The sequence below is a fragment of the Hylobates moloch genome, unplaced genomic scaffold, assembly GCF_009828535.3.
Source record: "Hylobates moloch isolate HMO894 unplaced genomic scaffold, HMol_V3 SCAFFOLD_5, whole genome shotgun sequence".
Lineage (NCBI taxonomy): Eukaryota > Metazoa > Chordata > Mammalia > Primates > Hylobatidae > Hylobates > Hylobates moloch.
Window position 1 is genome coordinate 93,385,625 of NW_026652280.1, and position 23,931 is coordinate 93,409,555.

Here is a 23,931-nt window from a genome sequence, read left to right on the forward strand (position 1 = left end):
ATGGAACTGTTCTCACTGATTGATTCCTATAAAAGAATGTAGGGGGCCGGGTGTGGTGGCTCAGGCCTGCAATCCCAGCACTTTGGGAGGCCAAGGCAGGCGGATAACAAGGTCAGGAGATTGGAGACCATCCTGGCTAACATGGTGAAACCTCCTCTCTACTAAAAATACAAAAAATTAGCCAGGCGTGGTGGCACGTGCCAGTAGTCCCAGCTACTCAGGAGGCTGAGGCAGGAGAATTGCTTGAACCCGGTAGGTGGAGGTTGCAGTGAGCTGAGATCACGCCACTGCACTCCAGCCTGGGCGACAGAGCAAGACTCCATCTCAAAAAAAAAAGAATATAGGGACCCAGGATCACAGGTTTGGTTCTATTACTTGAAACAAAAGACAACTGAAAGCCTACCCACATAAAATGACTCACTCGAGGTCACAAAAGTGGGTTGAGTAGCAGAACTAAGATAAAAACCTCAATCTTGCCCGGTGTGGTGGCTCACACCTGTAATCCCAGCACTTTGGGAGGCCAAGGTGGGTGGATCACTTGAGGTCAGGAGTTTAAGACCAGCCTGGCCAACGTGGTGAAACCTAAAAATGTACTCTACTCTACTAAAAATACAAAAAATTAGCCAGGTGTGGTGGCACATGCCTTTAATTCCAGCTACTCGGGAGACTGGGGCAGGAGAACTACTTGAACCCGGAAGGTGGAGGTTGCAATGAGCCTAGATTGTGCCAGTGCACTCCAGCATGGGTGACAAGAGTAAAAGTCCGTTTCAAAACAAAAAACAAAAAAACAAAAAAATACCTCAGTCTCTAATCTCCTGATCCAGGGTTTTCTTTAACCATGCTCCCTCACCAGAATAAGAAACATAATGTAGCCCAAACCCACAAAAACCAGAAAAAAAAAAAAAAACCCAAAACACTTGTTTGCTTTTTAAAGATTTATACGGTTCTTTAAATATGGCATTAACTTGAAGAAGTATCTGCTCTACACCAAGAAATTATTCTGTGAATCCAGCAGCACAGCACAGTGATTACACAAAGCAGAAAATCTGAGGTCTGGCTGTCCAGGTTCAAATCCCAGCTCTACCATATACTTGATATGTGATACTGTATAAATGATTAAATCTTCCTGCCTCTCAGTTACTCTATCTGTAAAAATAGGGATAAAATATGCACCTTGTAAGACTGTTGTGAGAATTAAATAATATAGGTAAAGTGCTAGAATGAAGCTTGGCATATAATAAGTGCTATATAATTACTTGCTATTAATATTATTAAGCAATCAAAATCTCTCCCAGTTATTTTTTATTTAAAAGTCATCTATGGGCCAGGTGCCATGGCTCATGCCTGTAATCCCAACACTTTGGGAGGCTGAGGTAGGTGTATTGCCTGAGCTCAGGAGTTTGAGACCACCCTGGGCAACATGGTAAAACCCCATCTCTACTAAAATACAAAAAATTAGCCAGGTATGGGTGGTGGATGCCTGTAGTCCCAGCCACTCAGGAGGCTGAGGCAGGAGAATCGCTTGGGCTCAGGAGGCAGAGGTTGTAGTGAGCTGAGGTTGTACCATTGCACTCCAGCTTGGGCTACAGAGTGAGACTCCATCTCAAAAATAAAATAGAATAGAATAAAATAAAACAAAACAAAACAAAAAATCATCTATGGATAAATAATTGTTTTGGGGCTCGGCATGGTGGCTCATACCTATAATCCCAGTGCTTTGAGAGGTTGAGGCAGGAAAAAGACTTGAGCCCAGGAGTTCGAGGCTGTAGTGAGTTCTGATCATGCCACTGCACTTCAGCCTGAGAGACAGAGCGAGACCCTGTCTCTAAAAAAATTTAAAAACAGATTTTAAAAAACTGTTTTGGAACCTCCTCATACTTGAACAAAAAAATTCCTCTTGTACAAAGGCTTTTCTCTAGATTTAATGTTGACTCTTTTATCTTTCTTCATAAGATCTACTTGTAATCCTTTGTTCTTTTTTGAAAAGATAGTATTTCTTTTGTATTTGCATCCAGCCATTTTTTAATCCTATATTTGTGAATTTGCGAAATAAAATGTAAGTTGTTTAATTCTGCCCTTCTTTTCTTGAGACAGGGTCTTGCTCTGTTGCCTAGGATGGAGTGCAGTGGTGCCATCAAAGTTCACTGCAGCCTCGACCCCCTGGGCTCAAGTAATCCTCTCACCTCTACCTCCCAAGTAGCTGGGACTACGGATGCACAACATCACACCTAGTTAATTAAAAAAAATTTTTTTTAATTAAAGGGGTCTCACTTTATTGCCCAGGTTGGTCTCAAACTCTTGGCCTCAAAGAATCCTTCTGCCTAGGCCTCCCAAAGTCCTGGGATTACAGGCATCAGCCACCATGCCTGGCCCTAATTCTGCTTTTAAGAACTTTTAAAACTTTAAAAGAAATTCTGCTTTTAAGAAGTCTCAAGATTTACTTTTACCTGTAGATACTGAGAAAGCTGGAACAGTTCCTGAGAGTACATACTTGGAGTGTTAGCAGCAACCTAGAAACAAATGACACAATATCAACAGAAAACACTTCATAAAGAACATTAAAGACAAACCAATTCCTTGAAATGTCTACTTACTTAAATATGCAAAATAACTGTTATTAAAATCACAAATTTATAGCACAAAGGCAATATAGCCTTTTAATTTTTTTTCTTTTCTGACGGAAATATAGCCTTTTCTTAATCCAGAAATAAAACCTCCTAAATCAATAGATCCACATATTTTCCCTTTAAAATTCATCATTAAATAGTTCTTTAATATTTTAACAAGCCTCATTCATTTAAAAGTAGCCATCTTCAAAATCGTATTTTTATGTGGTATAGGGAGGGCAGGGACATGAAATACAACACTTTGTCCAGTGGCCTGAGGCAATGTTTCTTTAAATCCATAGGTAGGTTTTAAGAAAACAGATGGGAAGTAATGGTGTTTAAACACTGTAAGTCATAGTCAAACTAGAACTCAAGAGTATTATAAGGAATATCTTATATAAGGGTTTTTTCAAGGCTGTAGAATATAGAACCATGGCATTATTAAAAAGAAAAACAGGCCGGGCGCGGTGGCTCACGCTTGTAATCCCAGCACTTTGGGAGGCCGAGGCGGGCGGATCACGAGGTCAGGAGATCGAGACCACGGTGAAACCCCATCTCTACTAAAAATACAAAAAAAAAAAGAAAAACAAAAAAGGGCCGGGCATAGTGGCTCATGCCTGTAATCCCAGCACTTTGGAAGGCCGAGGGGGTAGATCACCTGAGGCCAGGAGTTCGAGAGACCAGTCTGGCCAACATGGTGAAACCCCGTCTCTACTAAAAATACAAAAAATAGCCATGTCATGCTACTGCACTTCAGCCTGGATGACAGAGCAAGACTCCATCTCAAAAAAGAAAAGAAAAGAAGAAGAAGAAGAAGGGCCAGGAGGCACGGTGGCTCACACCTGTAATCCCAGCACTTTGGGAGGCTGAGGCAGCCAGATCATCTGACGTCAGGAGTTCAAGACCAGCCTGATCGACATGGAGAAACCCCGTCTCTACTAAAAACGTAAAATTAGCAGGGCATGGTGGCACATGCCTGTAATCCCAGCTACTCGGGAGGCTGGGGCAGAAGAATCGCTCGAACCTCGAAGGCAGAGGTTGCGGTAAACTGAGATTGCACCATTGCACTCCAGCCTGGGCAACATGAGTGAAACTGTCTCAAAGAAAAAAAAAAGGAGTAGGAGGAGGAAGAAAGAAGGAAGAAAGAAGGAAGAAGAAGGAAGGAAGAGGAAAAAGAAGAAGGAAGGAGGAGGAGGAAGAAAAGGAAGAGGAAGAAGAAAAAGAAGAGGGGGAGGAGGAAGGAGGAAGAGGAGAGAGCAGGAAGAGGAAGAAAAAGAAGGAGAAGGAGGGAGGAAAAAGAGAAGGAAGGAAGAAGGAGAAAGAAGGAAGAAGTAGGAGGAGGGAGGAAGAAGAAAAAAACGAGTAAGAAGAAAGAAGGACGAAGAAGAAAAAAGAAGGAAGAAGAAGGAGGAAAGAATAAGAAGGAAAAAGAAAGAAGGCAGAAGGAGGAAGAAAGAGGAAAGAAAAAGGAAGAAACAGGAGAAGGGGCAGAAGAAGGGAGAGAAGGAGGAGAAGGAGGAGAAGACGGAGTAAGACGAGGAGGAGGAGAAGGAGAAGGAGGAGGAGGAGAAGGAGAAGAAAAAAACAAGAAGGAAGAAAAGGAGGAGGAAAGAAGAAAGAAAAGAAGAAGAGGAGGAGCAGGAGGAGGAGGAGAAGAAGGAAGGACTACTGGGTTGCTGTAATATTTACCCCTATGTGTTAGCTTATTAATGATGTTATAGCACCAGTCCTTATTAAGCTTGGGAAGTATACTTTAATTAATATGCTGACTAGACAGCAGAGAGTTGGCATTATTTTTTAAATTTAGTTCTAAATTAGCAGGACCATTATTTACTTCTGAATAATTCTCGATATTGCAGAAGTTGATGATTAACCACTTTTACTTCTAAAAAAGGAATCTAACAGAGAACTTCAGTTTCAAGCAGGCTTTTATTCTTCATTCAAATGGAAGAAAAATGTAAAATATTTTTTCCACTAGTTTAGTTACTGCACTAAGAAAACTAGACTCTCACATTAATGTCAAAAGATGTATTTTGGGGGGCTAATTAGCAATGAAACCTACCATTATTTCTGAACAAAAGAAAAATGCTTTCTAGCAAGCAATTATTGCAAAGTTTCTGATCAGATCAGGTAAAAAGTAACCTTCAAAGAAAATAAAAAAACAATTTTTGTAAGCCTGTTTTTCTGTATTACCTCCCTGTATTGGTAACTGTTGAGTGAACTATTTAGGTAGAAACTTTAACAAATTTCTAGACAGACTTGTATCTCAGAATAAAAAGTAACAGCGAATACTCCTTATCCCTGACTAGACACAAAACAGGTACTCCTAGTTTACACAGTGAATAATTTAACTGAGATAACAAAGGCTTTTTCTGAAGAAACATCCATCTTAGATTTTCCAGATATTGAAGATCAGAAGATTACAATAACTACATAGCTATACGCATTCTACATATTTTGTTACAAAAGAGAAATAAATTTCTAGGTAAAGCATATTAAAAACAAACATTTTCAAAGCAACATAGCTGAGTCAGTTTGGAAAAAATAATCATTAGCAACTTACTTTGTCAACAGGACTTGGTAATGGTGCATGGATGACACTGAAAAGTAAAATTTAGACGTTTTATCTAATATCCGGACAATAGAGGAAACAGAGTATGAGAGCACCAGAATATCTTACACCACAAAGTTTATACATTTGCCTTCATGTAATTAAAAAAAGTGAACTATTTTTCAATCCTTCATAAATGTACAAAATTCTTAGAAAACAAAAATATGTAAACCTACCTTGTACACATCAATATATTTCTAAAAACAAATTCCAAATCCAAAATGTATTAATGCTCTTTGAGGAGCCACTACTTTTTGAGGGATATGATGAATTACTTGATTATAAGAATTTCTATACAGAAAAGGAGTACTCTTTATCCATTTTCGGCTAGGCATGTTGGCTCATGCCTGTAATCCCAGCACTTCGGGAGGCTGAAGCAGGAGGATCACCTGAGGTCTGGAGTTCAAGACCAGCCTGGTCAACATGATGAAACCCTGTCTCTACTAAAAATATAAAAAAATTAGCTGGGCGTGGTGGCACACACCTTTAGTCCTAGCTCCTCGGGAGGCTGAAGCATAAGAATCGCTTGAACTCAGGAGGCGGAGGTTGCAGTGAGCCAAGATTGTGCCACTGCACTCCAGCCTGGGTGACCAAGTGAGACTCTGTCTCAAAAAAAAAAAAAAATCCATTTTCAATTTTGAAATATGTAAATTATGTTCTTTTAAAATTAAACATTCCTATACAGAAAGTCTTAAGCAAAGTCTGGAAAGCAAGGTTATAATTTGGAAACTTGTTCCAGTGAAGAACAACTTTAATCAAAACACTACTATTCCTCTTCTCTATCCAGCCACCTCAGAAACTAACTGAAAACTTAGATGTATGTATGAAACTGAACTCAGCATAATACTTTAAAACAAAACATTAAATAGACGGCATTAATTGGTACTAGTTGCCCTGTTGGCCTGATAACTACTGCTGACAAAAGGGTAGTATAGCAGCTCAGAAAGTACACTGGGTCCAAAATCTAGCTCTACCCACCAGTTAAAAGGCAAATTGCCTAATCAATATAGGTCTCAGCTTCCTCATGCATAAAATGAGATAATCGAGTCAGGCATGGTGGCTCACACCTGTAATCCCAGGACTTTGGGAGGCCGAGGTGGGCGGATTACGAGGTCAGGAGTTCAAGACCAGCCTGGCCAACACAGTGAAACGTCATCTCTACCAAAAATACAAAAATCAGCCAGGTGTGGTGGCATGTGCCTGTAGTCCCAGCTACTTGGGAGGCTGAGGTGGGAGAATTGCTTGAACCTGGGAGGCAGAGGTTGCAGTGAGCCGAGATCATGCCATTGCACCCCAGCCTGGGCAACAGAGCAAGACTCCATCTCAAAAAAAAAAGTGGGGGGGAGATAATCATACAACCAATTCCATGGAGTTATTGGGGGTATTAAATGTATTAATATGAATAAAGAGCTTAAAGCAGTGCTTTGGAAATAGGACTTGATCACTACTGTTACTCTCATGAGAATATAGCAGCTAAGGAAGCTAGAGTCCCTATTTTACAAGGCCCTGCAAGATACTGTTATGTGTGTTGGGGGTGAGTACAGGGGACTCAAAGCAAGGCTACCACGCATGACCTCTACCAGCTGCTAATCACTCCACATCCTAGAGGCCATTCTTATAATGGCTAGCTTGAAGGTTGACTGGGTAAAGTTCTTAGCTTGAACTGATAAATCATATGTAAGCTGCTGAAAAACTGATCAGACGTGAGTTAAAAATAGGAATAATTTTGATCCCACCTTAATAACTGCAAACACTGTAAGAACTGGTCTAATTCAACTAGTCACAAATAAGCTAAAATGCTGAATAAAATAGAATATTAAGTACCAGCACCCACCTCCCTTCTGAGCACCCATGATACAGACTTCATTGAGCCTACATAAACTTTACTGTCCTTCTTTGATTATACATCTGTGTTCTCAGGAACTATGACCTATTCACCTGTATATCCCCAAAGCCCATCACCAGGCCCTAGCAAAGTTGGTGCCTAGTAAAGATTTTTTAAAAATTATATATAACTATACTCCAGAACATTGAAAGAGGAATTTTAAACAATAACTTATTTTTCTTGAATATAACAAATATTGATTATGGAAAATGTGTGAAGTAAATCATGAGGAAATACATAAAAATTACTCAATGCCAGCACTCAGAGATAACCATTGTGGGCATATATCCTTTTCTCTGCAGATATGCACATATAGTGAAATGAACTTAAGAATGTCTAAATGCCAAATGATTTGAGGTTAGGAGTTTGAGAGCAGCCTGGCCAACATGGTGAAACCTGTTTCTACTAAAAATACAAAAACTAGACGGGCGCAGTGGAGGGCACCTGTACTACTTGGGAGGCTGAGGTAGGAGAATCACTTGAACCTGGGAGGCGGAGGTTGCAATAAGCCGAGATCACACCACTGCACTACAGCCTGGGCAACTGAGCAAGACTCCATCTCCAAAAAAAAAAAAAAAAAAGTCTAAATAGAAACAAATGGTATAATAGGGATTTTTTTAAATTCACCTTTCTTAGTGACCCAAGTATAAAATCTTCTGTTCTCATAACAATCTCATTAATAAACAAATGGCTAAAAATCTGGCAACACATTCCATAAGTGATATACATCTGTATTTTACAAAAACTACCCTGGATATAAGTATATTCTGAAGTATGAATGAAGTTCATACGCATATACAAACCATAACAAGAAAATGTGGAAAATGAAAATACTTAGTGTTAGAGTGGTAGGATTATATGCAATTTCTGTTTTTTTTTTTTTTATTTTTTAATTTTTTTTTTTGTGGAGACAGAGTCTCGCTCTGTCACCCAGCCTGAAGTGAAGTGGTCTGATTTTGGCTCACTGCAACTTCTGCCTCCTGGGTTTAAGCTGTTCTCGTGTCTCAGTCTCCTGAGTAGCTGGGACTACAGGTGCTCACCACCACGCCCGGCTAATTTTTTGTATTTTTAGTAGAGATGGGGTTTTGCCCTGTTGCCCAGGCTGGTCTCAAACTCCTGAGCTCAGGCAATCTGCCTCAGAGTCCCAAAGTGCTGGGATTACAGGCACGAGCCACCTGCACCAGGCCTCTCTGTTTCTAATCATTAGAAAATGATTGGCCCGGGTGCAGTGGCTCATGCCTGTAATCCCAGCACTTTGGGAGGCTGAGGGAGGCAGATCACCTGAGGTCAGGAGTTTGAGGCAGCCCGGCCAACATAGTGAAACCCAATCTCTACTGAAAACACAAAAATTAGCTGGGCATGGTGGTATGCACCTGTAATCCCAGCTACTTGGGAGGTTGAGGTAGGAGAATCACTTAAATCTGGGAGGTGGAGGCTGCAGTGAGCCGAAATCATCCCACTGCACTCCAGTCTGGTTGACAAAAGCGAGATTCTGTCTCAAAAAAAAAAAAAAAAGAAAGAAAGACAAAAGAAAGAGAGAGAGAGAAGGAAAGGAAAGGAAGGGAAGGGAGGGGAGGGGAGGGGAGGGGAGGGGAGGGGAGGGGAGGGAAGGGAAGGGAAGGGAAGGGAAGGGAAAGGAAAGGAAAGGAAAGGAAAGGAAAGGAAAGGAAAGGAAAGGAAAGGAAAGGAAAGGAGGAAGGAAGGAAATTATTGGCTGGGCCTCTCTGTTTCTTATCATTAGAAAATTATTGACCGGGCCTCTCTGTTTCTTATCATTTAAAAATTATTGGCCAGGCGTGGTGGCTCAGGCCTATAATCCTAACACTTTGGGAGACCGAGGTGGGTGGATTGCTTGTGCTCAGGAGTCCAAGAGCAGCCTGGGCAACATGGTAAAACCCCGTCTCTACTAAAAGTACAAAAAATCAGTTGGGCATGGTGGTGTGCACCTGTAGTCCCAGCTGCTCAGGAGGCTGAGGCACAAGAATTGCTTGAACCCGGGAGGTGGAGTTGCAGTGAGCCGAGATTACTACACTTCAGCCTAGGCAACAGAACCAGGCTGTCAAAAAAAAAAAAAAAAAGGGAAAAGAAAGAAAGAAAAAAGAAAAGAAAACAAAAGGAAAATTATTTGTGTAGTGTAATAAAAAGGAAGGAAAAAAGTCAGCTTGTTGAGTACTACCTTCTGAAGTTCTTAAAAGCAATAAATGCTATGTACACAATGGAGCTTAAACTCTAGGCTTTCTGGCATACCCAAGAGCATCTTAATTGCTTTTAAAAATTAGTTTACAGTAATGGAAACAGCTAATGTTTATTGTGTGCTTATTATATGCCAAGTACTATGCCAAGTTCTTTAAGTACTAAATCTTGTTTAATTCTCATAAAATTCCTGTTAAATAGGTACTATCATCATCTTCATATTTCAAATGAGAAAAATGTTGCCTGATCAAGTCACAGAACAAGTGGAGTCAGGCTTTAAACTGGACTACCCACCTCTAAAGGCCATTCTGATCTTCCTCCAGCTCTGGAGAATTGCTTGTTCAAAATTCAACTTCTCCAGAAAGTTAGATTATGTATAACTAAATTGGCAGCAAAAATTTAAGTGATACTAATATTTAACCATGTAAGAAAAGCCAAACAATGAGAAGGAAATGGGCAAAGATGAAAAGAATTAGAGAAACACAAAGGATAGAGACACAATACATTGCAACTGACTTTGAAAAAATTTACAAGTTCTACTAGATGGAACCTGAGAACACAGATGATTCCTTATGTAACTGTTCAAAGTTTTGAAACTGCATGAAAGAAAAATCTCATTATCAAATACAAACATCAAGGTCTTTAAGAAGCAATATATCATTAGTTGATTAATAGTTACTCATTTCTAAAACCTTAATTCTTGACTCTTAAAAGCTAAGTTATATTAAATTTCCTAAAGTTTATTTTAATTTTAATAATTAAGCTGTAATTGCAAATAGAAAACAGATTAATGTTTTAAATTTACGATATTACTTCATATGCCAAGGACAAAAAAAAGGAAAAAAATGAATTAAAATATTTTAAAACCTATGCTATTTTGCTTCAGATGTCTTGAAAAGTAAACAAGGAAAAGTAAGTGGCTTCTAACAAGCATAGAATAAATGATTCTACTGAAAGCACAGACACAGTAATGGGAGGGCCTCGCTCTGCTTAATCTTTCCTTCTCACTTTCCTATTCAATGCTCTACTTTTCCTTCAATTTACTGCTTCTCTTAACCTCCTACCCTCAGGTCACTGTCTCTGTTTTTGAAAGACAGGAAAATATTATGTTGGGTATAAAAACAAGCTTCTAGCATATTCAAGGCTTTCCCCACAAATAAAAAATGTTAAGTTTAAAGATTGCTCAACTCCCTTCAACACTTCATAATAATAATCTCTGAAAGGCCCAAGATCAAGATGTACTTACATATGCTTTTAAAATCTAAATTTTATGGGTAATTTTCCCTTTCAAATGTCTGCCTCTAAATGACCTTTACACTCCTTCATACAAAAAGTAAATAGGACATTGGAAAAATCTTCAAAAACCTCCCACCAAAATAAGCTACCAACTATATTGATATACTCAAGGTCTTATAAGATTGTGACACTGGCATTAATACCAGAAGTGATCACAGGAATGAAGGAATGAAGGAATGAAGCTATCACTTACCAATAACTTATATACTTGAAACATTGTGAAAAACAACTAATTATCCATCAAAATATAAATTAAATTTGGAAACAAAATAATCTTTGCCTCTGATACATTATTATTTACTAGAATTGCAACTAAAGCAAAAAAGCAATTTAAACTTAAGTGTATTATATTCCAAAAAGTACTAATCAATTTTCTAACATTATTTAAATAGTCCTGAAGCAGGTATTAGCAGTATACTATCACCTAGAATATTAGTACTAAATTCTTTACAGTACTAAACTTCACAAAAACTTCACAGTACTAAATTATACTCACTCTGAGCGGAGCCGGGCTTCCATACCATCTGGTAGAAAAAGTTTTATTGTGGAAACAATACACCCATGGGTAACTGGTTGAAACAAACAAATAATATGGATGAAATAATTGTTTAAAAATATAAAACTTCGCACCTCTCATATGTAAACATAGTTTATTCTTAAAAGTAACAATTTCTCAAAAAGAAAATAAAGCTAGTGGTTTAATGACAGTATTATTACCCTGGAGAAACTCATCTTGTCCATAATGAATCACAATTTCAAGGTAGAAATAAGGATAGAATCATTTTGAAAAGTGTCTTAATCTCCAATTCTATAATAACAGTCAATAAAAGGTCAGCTGAATATATGGAAATAAAATTGTGCGGGGGAAATACACTTTTCCCCATCTGCCAGTATCAAACATAAGTCTGACTATTCCCAAATTTAAAATATAGTTCTTATTCCAAATCTTCCTTTCCCCAACCTATTACACACCTAATCACACCTCACAAAACTCTAAAGTTCTGCATAATACAGTTGAGAAATGCCACTCAATACCCCATTTCATGGGTGAGAAAACCAAGACCTCAAACAAGTGAAACTTGCCTCCACAATTCTCTGCTATGAAGTATCAGAATTGTTTGCTAGTGTCTCATGTTTCCATTTCAATATTTAAAATTTTGTTTTGTTTTCTTGATAGTTGTTTCTTCCTCCACCCCCAAAATGACATCAGTACAGTCCCTTTGTAGACAGCTTCTTACTGTTGCATCTTACTTCCTCCTTTTCCTATTGAAGATTTTAAGAGACAAAACTCCTGAAAGTAGCACTTGTACAGAGTTTCTCTATATGTGGGTTTAATTTTAAAAAATTGTTTTCTGGCTTGAAGGTTGATGGTTTTTTATTTCTCTTTTCTCTATTCTTCAAATACTGTATTACATTTTCCAGAGTTCAAAGAATTATTTATTTCACTAAGCTCTGATTAAAAACTAATGCAGGCTGATGAAAATACACTACATGATTAGGGGAGCGGTGGTTATGAGACCATATATATTTGTCAAAACTCACTGAATTGTACATGTAAAATTGTGTTATACGTAAATTATATCTCAACAAAACTGAATTTTAAGAATAGAGCTAATGTTGGCCGGGCATGGTGGCTCACGCCTGTAATCCCGGTACTTTGGGAGGCCAAAGTGGGTGGATCACCTGAGGTCAGGAGTTTGAGACCAGCCTGGCCAACATGGTGAAACCTCTCTACTAAAAATACAAAAATTAGGCCGGACTCAGTGGCTCACGCCTGTAATCCCAGCACTGTGGGAGGCCGAGGCAGGCGGATCACCTGAGGTCAGGAGTTTGAGACCAGACTGGCCAACATGGCAAAACCCCTCTACTAAAAATATAAAACTTAGGCTGGGCACAGTGGCTTACGCCTGTAATCCCAGCATTTTGGTAGGCTGAGGTGGGCAGATCACCTGAGGTCAGGAGTTCGAGACCAGCCTGGCCAACATGGCAAAACCCCTCTACTAAAAATACAAAAATTAGGCCAGGCATGGTGGCTTATGCCTGTAATCCTAGCAGCTTGGGAGGCTGAGGCAGATCACCTGAGGTCAGGAGTTCAAGACCAGCCTGCTCAACATTGATGAAACCCCGTCTCTACAAAAATACAAAAATTAGCCAGGCATGATGGTGGGTGCCTGTAATCCCAGCTACTCAGGAGGCTGAGGTGGGAGTATCGCTTGAGCCTGGGAGGCAGAGGTTGCAGTGAGCTAAGATCGTGCCATTGCACTCCAGTCTGGGCGACAGAGTAAGACTCCATCCCAGAAAAAAAAAAAAAAGAAATAGCCAGTGTGGTGGCAGGTGACTGCAATCCCAGCTACTTGGGAGGCTGAGGCCAGCAGAACTGCTTGAACCTGGGAGGCGGAAGTTGCAGTGAGCCGAGATCATGCCACTGCATTCCAGCCTGGGTGACAGAGCGAGACTCCATCTCAAAAAAAAAAAAAAAAAAAAAAAAAAAAAAAATAGAGCTAATGTATTTGGGGGTAACTTATTAAATGATCAGGCTGATGAATCAAGATGATATTATAAACATGAAGTAATATGACTGTCATCTGGAAATGCACATTAAAATTAAGGAATTTAACACCATGTATTCAATATTGATTTTCATTACTAATTGATTATATAAAAAGTGCTAACACAGATCAAGAACCATCTATTGGCAGGGCACAGTGGCTCACACCCCTAATCCCAGCGCTGTGGGACGCTGAGGTGGGAGGATCACATGAGTTCAGCTTGGACAACATAGTGAGACCCAGTTTCCACAAAAAATTTAAAAATTAGCAGGGTGGGGGTGGTGCACACCTGTACCCAGCTACTCAGGAGGCTAAGGTTGGGGGATCGCTTGAGCCCGGGAGTTTGAGGCTACAGTGACCCATGATCACACCACTGCACTCCAGCTGGGCAAGACCCTGTCTCAAAAACACAAACAAACAAACAACAATAAAAAACAGAACCATCTATTGGCAGTCTTCTAAACTGCCCAGCACAATAACCATGGCCATGAACCACTGGGCTCCTTCATTCCTGTCTGACCTCATCCTCTATCCTGCTAAGAAGGATATCCTATACAAAGCCAAGCTACCTGCGATCTCCAAGCACTTTACCTTTCACAGCCCCATGCCTTTTACACAGGCTGTCCCTTCTGTAAGCAATGTTTTTATCCTCTTGCCTGCATGACCATGTGCTACTTAGTCTCCAGGCTCAGATTTTCTAATTCCTTCACCAAAGCTCAGTATCTGGGTAAGATGTCCCCAGAGCCTCCTATATCTATTTCTTAAAACATTAAGCACATTGCATTGTGAATATCTATGATTTACAGAAACTGTTGTCTCACCAATTAGATTCAATTCTTTGAGGGCATCAAGGATTATCCGCTTCTCAATTTAAAAACCTGTGTACTTATTAGAGTCATCTGGTACAGAAAGCATTTTACTGAAGATGTTGAGGAACATGCCTGCTTAGTATTTTATAGCTCCCATTACTCCTGTGCAAAGATGTTTCTTACTTTTAAGACATTAGGGTTCATCTCTATTTGTAGGAACCACCTAGCTTTCTCCTTTCCCAGGCAAAAGACAGAAGAGATAGATTTCTCTCTCTTATGATAAATGAATTTCTAGAAGATGGCTCCTCAAGAGATTCACTATACATAGCCTACAATAAATACAGGAGCATAACACAACATGAAGATCCAGCAATACTTACACTTTAATTTGGTAATAAAGTTGTTTTTTAAAAAAGAAAAATAGGTAGAACAAGTTATAGAATAAAACTAGTTCCAGAGGTGACAACCTGTGATATACAACATCAGTAATTCTGTTGTTCAGACACATTACCCTGAAGTTCAGCAAACGAGCTGATGCACAAATCTATGAGATGAACCAAGGGCTAATACTGACTGGGCAGTACAGAGTTGCCGCACAGTTGAAGGCAATTTAAAAAACAAAAATAAAATTAACCCATGTCTGACTAAGCTGACAATCTAGTCCAGTCAACCATGCCTTTAATGTGATTCTCATGACAACTAGATACACACATGCATAGACATGTTATCCTTTTGATTTGCAACAGGCAAGTAATTAAAGCAACCTGATGAAAATATTTTGTTCTAATACTCATATTAATCAACTACACATAGCAGTATTTCCCAAAATGCTAGCAAGTGTTACAAAAAAGGATCTGAGGGTCTGATGAGTTTGGGAAATGCTTGGTTTAAAAGAGATTTAGGGGCCAGGCGCAGTGGCTCATGCCTGTAATCCCAGCACTTTGGGAGGCCGAGGTAGGCAGACCATGAGGTCAGGAGATAGAGACCATCCTGGCTAACATGGTGAAACCCTGTCTCTAATAAAAATACAAAAAAATTAGCTGGACGTGGTGGTGGGTGCCTGTAGTCCCAGCTACTAGGGAGGCTGAGGCAGGAGAATGGCATGAAGCCAGGAGGCGGAGCTTGCAGTGAGCCAAAATCATGCCACTGCACTCCAGCCTGGGCAACAGAGCAAGACTCCGTCTCAAAAAAAAAAAAAAAAAAAAAAAGATAGATGAAGATTAATGGGACATTCTAAAATTTATTCAACCAATACGTTCCAGGTTGTGTGTGGAGATTCTACACTGAAGACAGACACACTTCCTATACTTGCACAGCTTACAGTTTAGTGAGGGCAGTAAACACATAAAAGGGATGAGTACAGGGTACAACAGGGGCATGGAGTAGGCACCTTGTCCAGCCCTAAGGATCAAGAAAGGTTTCTAGGCATAGGAAAAAGCATGTGCAAGGGCTTGAAGGCCAGGTCTATTAGGGGGAGTAAAAGTAATTCAGTGCAGTTGAAGCACTATGCCAAAGGAAGATACACCATTGACTTTGCTCTTTATAGGCCCTTAGTTCGCAGGGGCTTAACTAAGAAAAAGCTATTGGTGATGAAGACCTGAAGTAATAAGCTGACTGAAGTTACACGTGTTCACAGAACTAACTGGCCCCAAGCTTTGTAACAGAGGGTTACTGTAATAATGTGTGACCCAGAAAACTCATTCTTTAAGCAGTCTGTGGATCCAGGAAAAAAGAAGTGGCCAGTGGTTAGGTTGCTAAACCTTGGCTTTCTCACTTTCTTCCTTTCTTTTAAAAAATCTATTAGAATGTCAGCTCTTTGTTTACAATAATATTTTATCAGTATAGAGCAGCTTATGTGTACATGCCTGACCATTGAGTTTTCTCCTTGAAGCCATACACAAGGAATGCCAAACATCAAAATCGGATTGTTAGTGGGGTCCAGTGGCTCAAGCCTTTAATCCCACCACTTTGGGAGGCAGGAGGATCACTTGAGGCCAGGAGTTCAAGACCAGCCTGGGTAACACAGTGAGGCCCCATCTCTATAAATTAAAAAAATTTAAAAAACAGATTGTTTTGGATTGCTAAGAATAGAAATGACACTAATATGAACCGATAAGTTCAGTGGCATTAGGCTCATGTTACCTTTTTTAACAAAATCCTGATACACACACAGACAATCTTACATATCATATATATTCTTTTTCTGAAATTTTTTTAACATATACACAAATTAGTTTATATAAACACATAAATGTCCTACATACTGGGTGATTTTTTAATTGTAGTTCTAGTAACCTCTCCCTTTTAATTTGGCTCCCTCTTCTCCTCTATACCTTCTTCCCTCCCACTCACACTCCTAGATGACTTACATTAAAGATCTAGAGATACACATGTCTAACATATATGTATTTATAGGGATTGGTGAGACTATTTTAAATAATGAAATTATTAAAAACAATTGATTCTTTACTCAACATTATATCTTATAGAAATCCCTGCAATTCATATAATTTTTTCTTTTTAATACCTGTAAAATGGGGAGGTTTAAAATTATGCTTCCATTGTTTTTAGTATGATACACACTGATGCCAAAAACATCCTTTCATAAGTCCTATTTATCATTCACATGTATACAAATGTACTTTATTATAAGTGTATTCAAAAGCACTATATAGTATTGCTTTGCAGGCATTCATGCTTTCTGTAAATGGTTATACTATACAAATCCTTCGATAGTTTGCTTGAGATAAAGTTTGAGATTTATCTTTGTTTATATATGCAAATTTAGTCCATACATTTTCACAGCTGTATAGTATTTTGCTATTTTTTATTCTATTTTACTTAACATTTTTATTTTACTTAGTTTTCTTTTCACCCTACTTATTTAGAATTTTTATTAGGGGTAACTCCTAAATTTGATCAAATGCCTTTTCAATATTTCTGGTTATTCAGTGACACAACTACTGATTATACAGTTACATGGTCTTTCTACTTTAGTTTGTGGATTATGTTGATAGATTGCCTGATACTGACTCATCTTGGCATTTCGGGAATAAATCCTACTTTGTTGTTTATTCTAGCTTTATTTCTGAATTTAATTTGCTAATATCTTTTGTTTTTAGAGACAAGGCTGGAGTGCAATGGCATGAACGGGGCTCACTGCAGCCTCAACTTCCTGGGCTCAAGTGAAGCGATCCTCCCACCTCAGCCTCTGGAGTAGCTGAGACAAGTGCAAGCTACCATGCCCACAGCTAATTAAAAAAAATTTGAGGGCGGGGGAGCGGGTAGAGACAGTGTCTCCCTATGTTGCCCAGGCTGGTTTGAACTCCTGGGCTCAAGGGCTCCTCCTACTTCAGCCTCCCAAAGTGCTGGGATTACAGGTGGGAGCCACAGTGTCTGGCCTAATAGCATTTTTTTTTTTTGGGGGGGGCGGGACAGGGTCTGGCTCTGTTGCTCAGGCTGGAGTGCAGTGGTGTGGTCATGGCTCACTGCAACCTCTGCCTCCCAGGCTCAAGCCATCCTCCCACTTCAGTCTCCCGAGTAGCTGGGACTACAGGCGTGCACCACCATGCCCAGCTGATTCTTGCATTTTTGGTAGAGATGGGGTTTCACCATGTTGCCCAGGCTGGTATCAACCTACTTGGCTCAAGCAATCCACCTGCCTCAGACTCCCAAAGTGCTAGGATTACAGGCATGAGCCACTATGCCAAGCCCTGGCCCTAGTATCTTAATTGAAATTTTTCATCTATTGTTATAAATAAAATTAATTATAGTTTTCTTTTTTGTATCTATATCTTTATCAGATTTTCATATTAATGATATGCTAGGTTCTTTAAAGGATTCTGAAAGCTTTCCATCTTTATGTTTGGAATTACTTAAATAACACAGGATTTATCTGTTTTTTAAAATAAGATCAAATTCAGCTGTAAATCCCTCTGTTTCTGGTGTCTTTTCAATGGTGAATCTTTAATAACTTTTTAGTCTCTTTCAAAAACAATCAATTAATCAAATTTTTCCACTTCTTGAGATAATTTTGCTAGGAAAACATCAATTTACTCTAATTTTTTCTTTTCTCTTTGCCATAGATAGCTATATGATTCTCTTATTATTCTTGTAGTATATCCTGTATTTGTGTTTTATTTCTCCTTTCTCACCTTGTATATTTTCGCTAGTATTTTTAACTTAATGCATTATGGTTTATTAATTACCTTGTTCACTGTTTGTTTTCTTTTTATTAATAAAAGAACCAGCATTTGGGTTTATCCCTTGCAGAATTTTTTGTTTCATTAATTTCTGCTTTTATTTCTCCTTTTCAGATTCTTTCACTTACTCGTTTTCTAATTTCTTCTGATTAGTGTCAGATTTCTTAACTGTCTTTCTTCTTTAACACGAAAGGAATTTAAGATTGTTAATTTTATCTGACTAAAAGACTTACTGTATTTTGGCATAAAAGTCTCCTCTCTTTACAATATAGTGTGAAATTTCCCTTTTGATTTCCTCTTTGATCCAGGGGTTATCTAGTAGTGTTGCATAATTTCAGGAGAATTCTCCAAGTGATACAAAAGTTATCAAAGCACTGTTTAGCATAGGATAAAAAATCAGTACTTTTTTTCTGGTATATCCTTAAACAGGTGGTACTCAACTGGTGACACAGCTGTATCCCCAGAGCCCATGCTTAACGTAAGTCAACTTTTTAAAGCCAGTAAGTACCAAAAGAAACAACATTTTAAATGATGCAAGTTTTTTTTTTTAATCTAATCTCCTTAAAGTTAGCATAAAGATAAGTAAAATTTCACAGAAGACTGTAAAAATCTAATGTTACTGGCCAGGCATGATGGCTTAGCCTGTAATCCCAGCACTTTGGGAGGTCGAGATGGGCAGATCACGAGGTCAAGAGAACGAGACCATCCTGGCCAACATGGTGAAACCCCATCTCTACTAGAAATACAAAAATTAGCTGGGCATGGTGGCACACACCTGTAGTCCCAGCTACTCAAGAGGCTGAGGCAGGAGAATCACTTGAGCCCAGGAGACAGGTTGCAGTGACTGGAGATGGTGCCACTGCACTCCAACCTGGCAACAGAGTGAGACTCTGTCTCAAAACAACAACAACAACAACAACAACAACAACAACAACAACAACAAAAACTAATGTTACTAAAATAAGATTATACTAAGAGGAACCTTGAATCTCAGGGTCATCTTCTTAGCTTTCTATAGCATTTTCTAAAGAGTATCCCTCACAGATAGACCCTCACAGATAGATGGGAAAAAACAGTAGAAGGGAGTTTGGAAAGAGTTGCATTCTATAATGGCCACCTCCTTGGAAATCTGCGTATATGTTAGCATATTAAAAGCTCCAAGAAGTCCTGCTTATCTTAACTAAGTATTCTCTAAATGTATTTCATTACCTCATCCTTTTAATCAATCAACACCTAATAATTCCCTTTAGGAAATGCAAGCCAAGAAGACAGACATTCCTTGGAGAGAAAGACAATGTAATCAAATTCTCTTCTTCTCTATGGGTTACTCACAGCCGGGGTTCCATTTAATAAGCTCGGTTTACTGTTTGCTGAATGACTTGCAGGTGTGATATGGCAACAGCAGATATAGGAGTGTCTAATGCAGCTATTCCCAGTATGGTCATATACAAGTTGAATTCTCTTAGTAAGAAGTGTCAATATTCTATACCAAAATACAAACCTTTCTTTTTTGGTTTACAATTGTAAATGGAAATGCCTAAGATGTTGGCCCTACCCAAATTCAAATATCAAAACCTAACCTTCTGAGGAGGCCAAAAAAACCCATTAAAAATAATACTGCTGTTGCAATACCAGTGAAAGTATATGCATAAATAAGCAAATGAACACACACACACCAGCATCATCAGCATTATCATCATCACCACCATCACCATCTCTACTATGCAAAATTCTGACCAGTATCAGCAGATCAGAGTATGTTCAGACAAACGAAAGGAGAAACTTGCCAAATGGTTGCACTATCCATATTAAACTAATAAAGTGGAACTAAACACTAAGGGTTTTTATCCATATAGTTTTATGATTCAGCTATATAATTTCATGGTCATAAAGAAGACAGTGAACTAGGTAGAGGCACAACGCTTCTGAATTGTAAAAACAAATATCAATCTACATTTATTTAGCTAAAGAACTTTCAATTTCAAAAATTGTGAGACATTAAATTTTATTTTATACTTCTGATAGCTACTATTAGCTGCCTACCTCTACTGCCTTTCCATCTTCTTTCTTGCTAAGAGAGCTCTAATTTTGTTTGGGGTAACAATGCACACACAACCTGAAGGAATAAATCAAAATTGATCTATGTGAATCATAGATCTTCTTGCTCCCTTTCACGAGATTAAGTAACTTCACCAGACTTCTTTGTAGCTGCAGGTAACTATGTATGTGATCTACCTATGTGGCCAGTGAGACCTAAGGAGAAATCTGCTGGGAGGATTCTGCAAAAGATTGTTCTTTCAACATAAAAAGAGAGCTACACAAGAAGGCATTTTATCCCCACCTCATCCTGTTTGCCTAGGATACTGGTGTGAGGAAAATGATGCCTGGGGCTTGCAGCCATCATCTTATGACCACAAAGCAACAACCAAAAGCATGAGAAACTAAAATGTTTAAGACAGTAGAACAGGAAGACAGTAAGACCCTGGATCCCTGATGATATCACTGAGTCGACTGAAAAAATGAACCTATCTGCCTCCAGATCTCTCATTAAGTCTCATTATCAATAATAAATATCCTGTGATTTAAGCTTGTCTTGGTGGGATATGCTGTCATTGCAGCCGATTGGTTCCTAACTGTGATGAATAATATAAATTACTAATTAACACTTCAGAATTTAAAATTTTAGAAGAGCAATAGAGAAAGTATGAGACTTTAACTTTTCACTGTATATAATGCTGTATTTAAATCGCTTTTACAAGCATGTAATGTTTTGTAATGTCAAGTAAGAGAATAAAAAATTAAATAACCTTTAAAAGACAAGTAATAAAAAAAGTGATCCATACCCGTACCTTTCCGTGTATTCTCTGTCACGTCTACTCCAAACTGGATAATGTCACCGGAAAGAATTTCACATGGTGGACTTTCTTCAGAGCCTCGACTCAATCTCTGGCTATTTATAAAAGTACCATTACTACTTTTAGTGTCTTGAAGATAAAACTGCAAAAAAAAAAAAACAAAAAAGGGCCAAATATTAATAGTAATAATTCCAAATGTACTTTTTAAAAAAATGCTTCCAGCTTTGCCAACTATTGCAGGTGAATTTTCCCCCTATTAATTCAAACCACTCATTTCAGCTAAGGTTCTCCTTTAACATATATGAAATTAGAATCTGAAAACTAGGTGATTTAAAATTCAGCTACACAAAATGGTACAACCTCTTTGGAAAAGTGTTTGTCAGGTCCTCAAAATGTTAAACAGAAAGTTAGTATACAACCCAGCAATTCCACTCCTAGGTATTTATCCAAGAGAACTAAAAACATGTTCTCATAAAAACTTCTACATGAATGTTGGCATTATTCATAACAGCCAAAAAGGGAAAATAATCCAACTATCCATCAACTGATAAATGAATAAACAAATGTGGACATTCATATAACTGAATAATATTTGGCAATAAAGGGGTGAAGTACTGATAACATGCTATAACATGAATGAACGTTTAAAACATTATGCAAAGTAAAAGAAGTCAGTCACAAAAGACTGATGTATTATAATGATTCAATTTATATGAAACATCCAGAATAGGCAAAGCTATACAGACAAAAAATATACATGAGTGCTTAGAAAAGGCTGAAGTGGCAGGTAGGAATGGGGAATGAGTACTAATGGGTACAAGGTTTCTTTTTGAGGTGATGAAAATATTCTAAAATTAGTGGTGATGGCTGTCCAAATTTGCTTCTCATCACTTGGGTAACCCTCCCTCTTTAAAAACAAAAAGGATAGCAGGAGGCACAAGAAGCCTGCCTGTTTATCACTTATAAATCCTCAAAAATTTCAGCACAACTGGGATCACACACAATAGACTTACTAGGAAGAGAACCACCAGTAAAAAAAGATGTATCTTTCTTTTTGGATTTTTCTACACTCTTCAGCCCTACTTATTTTAGTAACACATTTTCATTGAACTTCTTCCTAAGGAAGAAAGGTAACACCTAACACACTATATATCAAAATATACTTTTGCCATCAGGCCCTCATTTAACATTAAAGCTATGATAAAGATATTACTATTTTAGGCCAGGTGTGGTGGCTCACACCTGTAATCCCAGAACTTTGGGAGGCTGAGGCGGGCAGATCACTTGAGGTCAGAGGTTCGAGATCAGCCTGGCCAACATGGTGGTGCATGGCGGTGTGGTGGCACATGCCTGAGCTACTTGGGAGGCTGAGGCAGGAGAATCACCTGAACCCAGGAGGCAGAGGTTGCAGTGAGCCAAGATCGTGCCCCTGCACTCCAGCCTGGACAACAGAGCAAGACTCCATCTCAAAAACATACAAACACAAAAAAAGATATTACTACTTTCATTTATAAAGGAGAAAAGTGAGATGCAGGTATATTAAGTATCTTTCAAAAGTCATAGACCTGGGGAACACAGAAGCAAGGGTTCAAATAAGAAAATTAAAAGGGCCATTTTTCCTCATTACTTCACAGGGGACAGAACCCTTATGTTTCATTTATCCTTCACCCCTCCCACAGCTCTCTTCCAAAATTAAATACAACTAAAGACTAAGAAGCAAATCTGCAGAAAATATTCAAATGACATTTCATTTCATTAATTCGTAGCTGACAATTTAAAGGCCACTAGGCTGTCTATAAATGACTTATTCTGTTTATAATTCAAAATAGACCAACTGTTACTTTGATTAGCAGTTTGTATATCTAATTACAGACCATTAATTAGAAAATTGTGTTGATATTTTAAATACATTTGAAACTTATAGGACTTAATATTTCACCCAGGGAGATAAGGACAGACAATACTTTCAAGTAGGAATATTTACCCTCAAAATTTTTTCTACACTGGAACTTAATGTTACATTGTATAAGAGAGTTTTTTTTTTTAATAAATATATTCTTGGGAAATGTGGTAATGTCTGGATTCTGGTCAGGTTATTTTTAGTAATATGTGCCTGGACAAGTTAAATAAGGGGATTATATGATATTTACAGTGGTTTTCAAACTTCAAGTTCTGATACATTAGTGGGTTACTAAGTCAATTTAGTGAGTTGCAACTAGCATTTTTTAAAAAAACATAAAATGGAACAGAATAAAAGTAAAGAATACATGAAATAAGGTTCATTACTGTTTAACAACACTGTTGAAAAACAAAAAGAAATATATGTACATATATATACAACATATATATGTATGTATATCAACACCTCATGTTTGTAGCTTCTATATAACTCTAAAACCACAACATATTTTCAAATTTAAAAGATTTTACATCAGGGCCCAGACACAGTGGCTCATGTCTGTAATCTCAGCACTTTGGGAGGCCAAGGTGGGAGAATCACTTGAGCCCAGGAGTTCAAGACCAGCCTGGGCAACAAAGTGAGACCCCATCCTTACAAAAAAATACAAAAAATCAGCTGGGCATGGTGGTGCAGGCCTGTAGTCCCAACTACTTGGGAGGTTGAGCTAGGAGGATGGCTTGAGCCCTGGGAGGTTGAGGCTGCAGTGAGCCATAATCATGCCACTATATTCCAGCCTGAGCAACAGCATGAATTCTTGTCTCAAAAAAATTTTTTTTCTTACATCAATATCAACCCAGGTTCTTTTCATTCTGACATGTCTATATTACTGTCCAAAGCATACCATGGTACCTTTGGCCTCCGTTTAGCTTGAACATATAATTTACATTAGTTGCTCGTTCTTCTTCTGCTTTCAACCTGCTAATGGCTTTCAAACACCTTAGAATAAAATCTGAAGTCCTTACCAT

General features: G+C 38.4%; 1 protein-coding gene across 32 annotated transcripts in view; it reads right to left on the reverse strand.

Annotated features, from left to right (window-relative positions):
• The window catches only part of SLMAP (sarcolemma associated protein), a 176,633-nt gene that overhangs the window by 79,690 nt on the left and 73,012 nt on the right, over positions 1-23,931 (reverse strand). For 19 of the 32 annotated variants that reach the window (XM_032755511.2, XM_032755512.2, XM_032153930.3 and 16 more), the window contains exons 2-5: positions 21,001-21,148; positions 11,088-11,160; positions 5,170-5,206; positions 2,448-2,510 (exon numbers count right to left, since the gene is read on the reverse strand). In XM_032755511.2, the coding sequence (XP_032611402.1) occupies positions 2,448-2,510; positions 5,170-5,206; positions 11,088-11,160; positions 21,001-21,148 (321 nt within the window). Of the gene's footprint in view, positions 1-2,447; positions 2,511-5,169; positions 5,207-11,087; positions 11,161-20,994; positions 21,149-23,931 lie in introns of all 32 variants that reach the window. The other 13 variants (XM_058439108.1, XM_032153923.2, XM_058439106.1 and 10 more) reach the window with 1 other exon arrangement.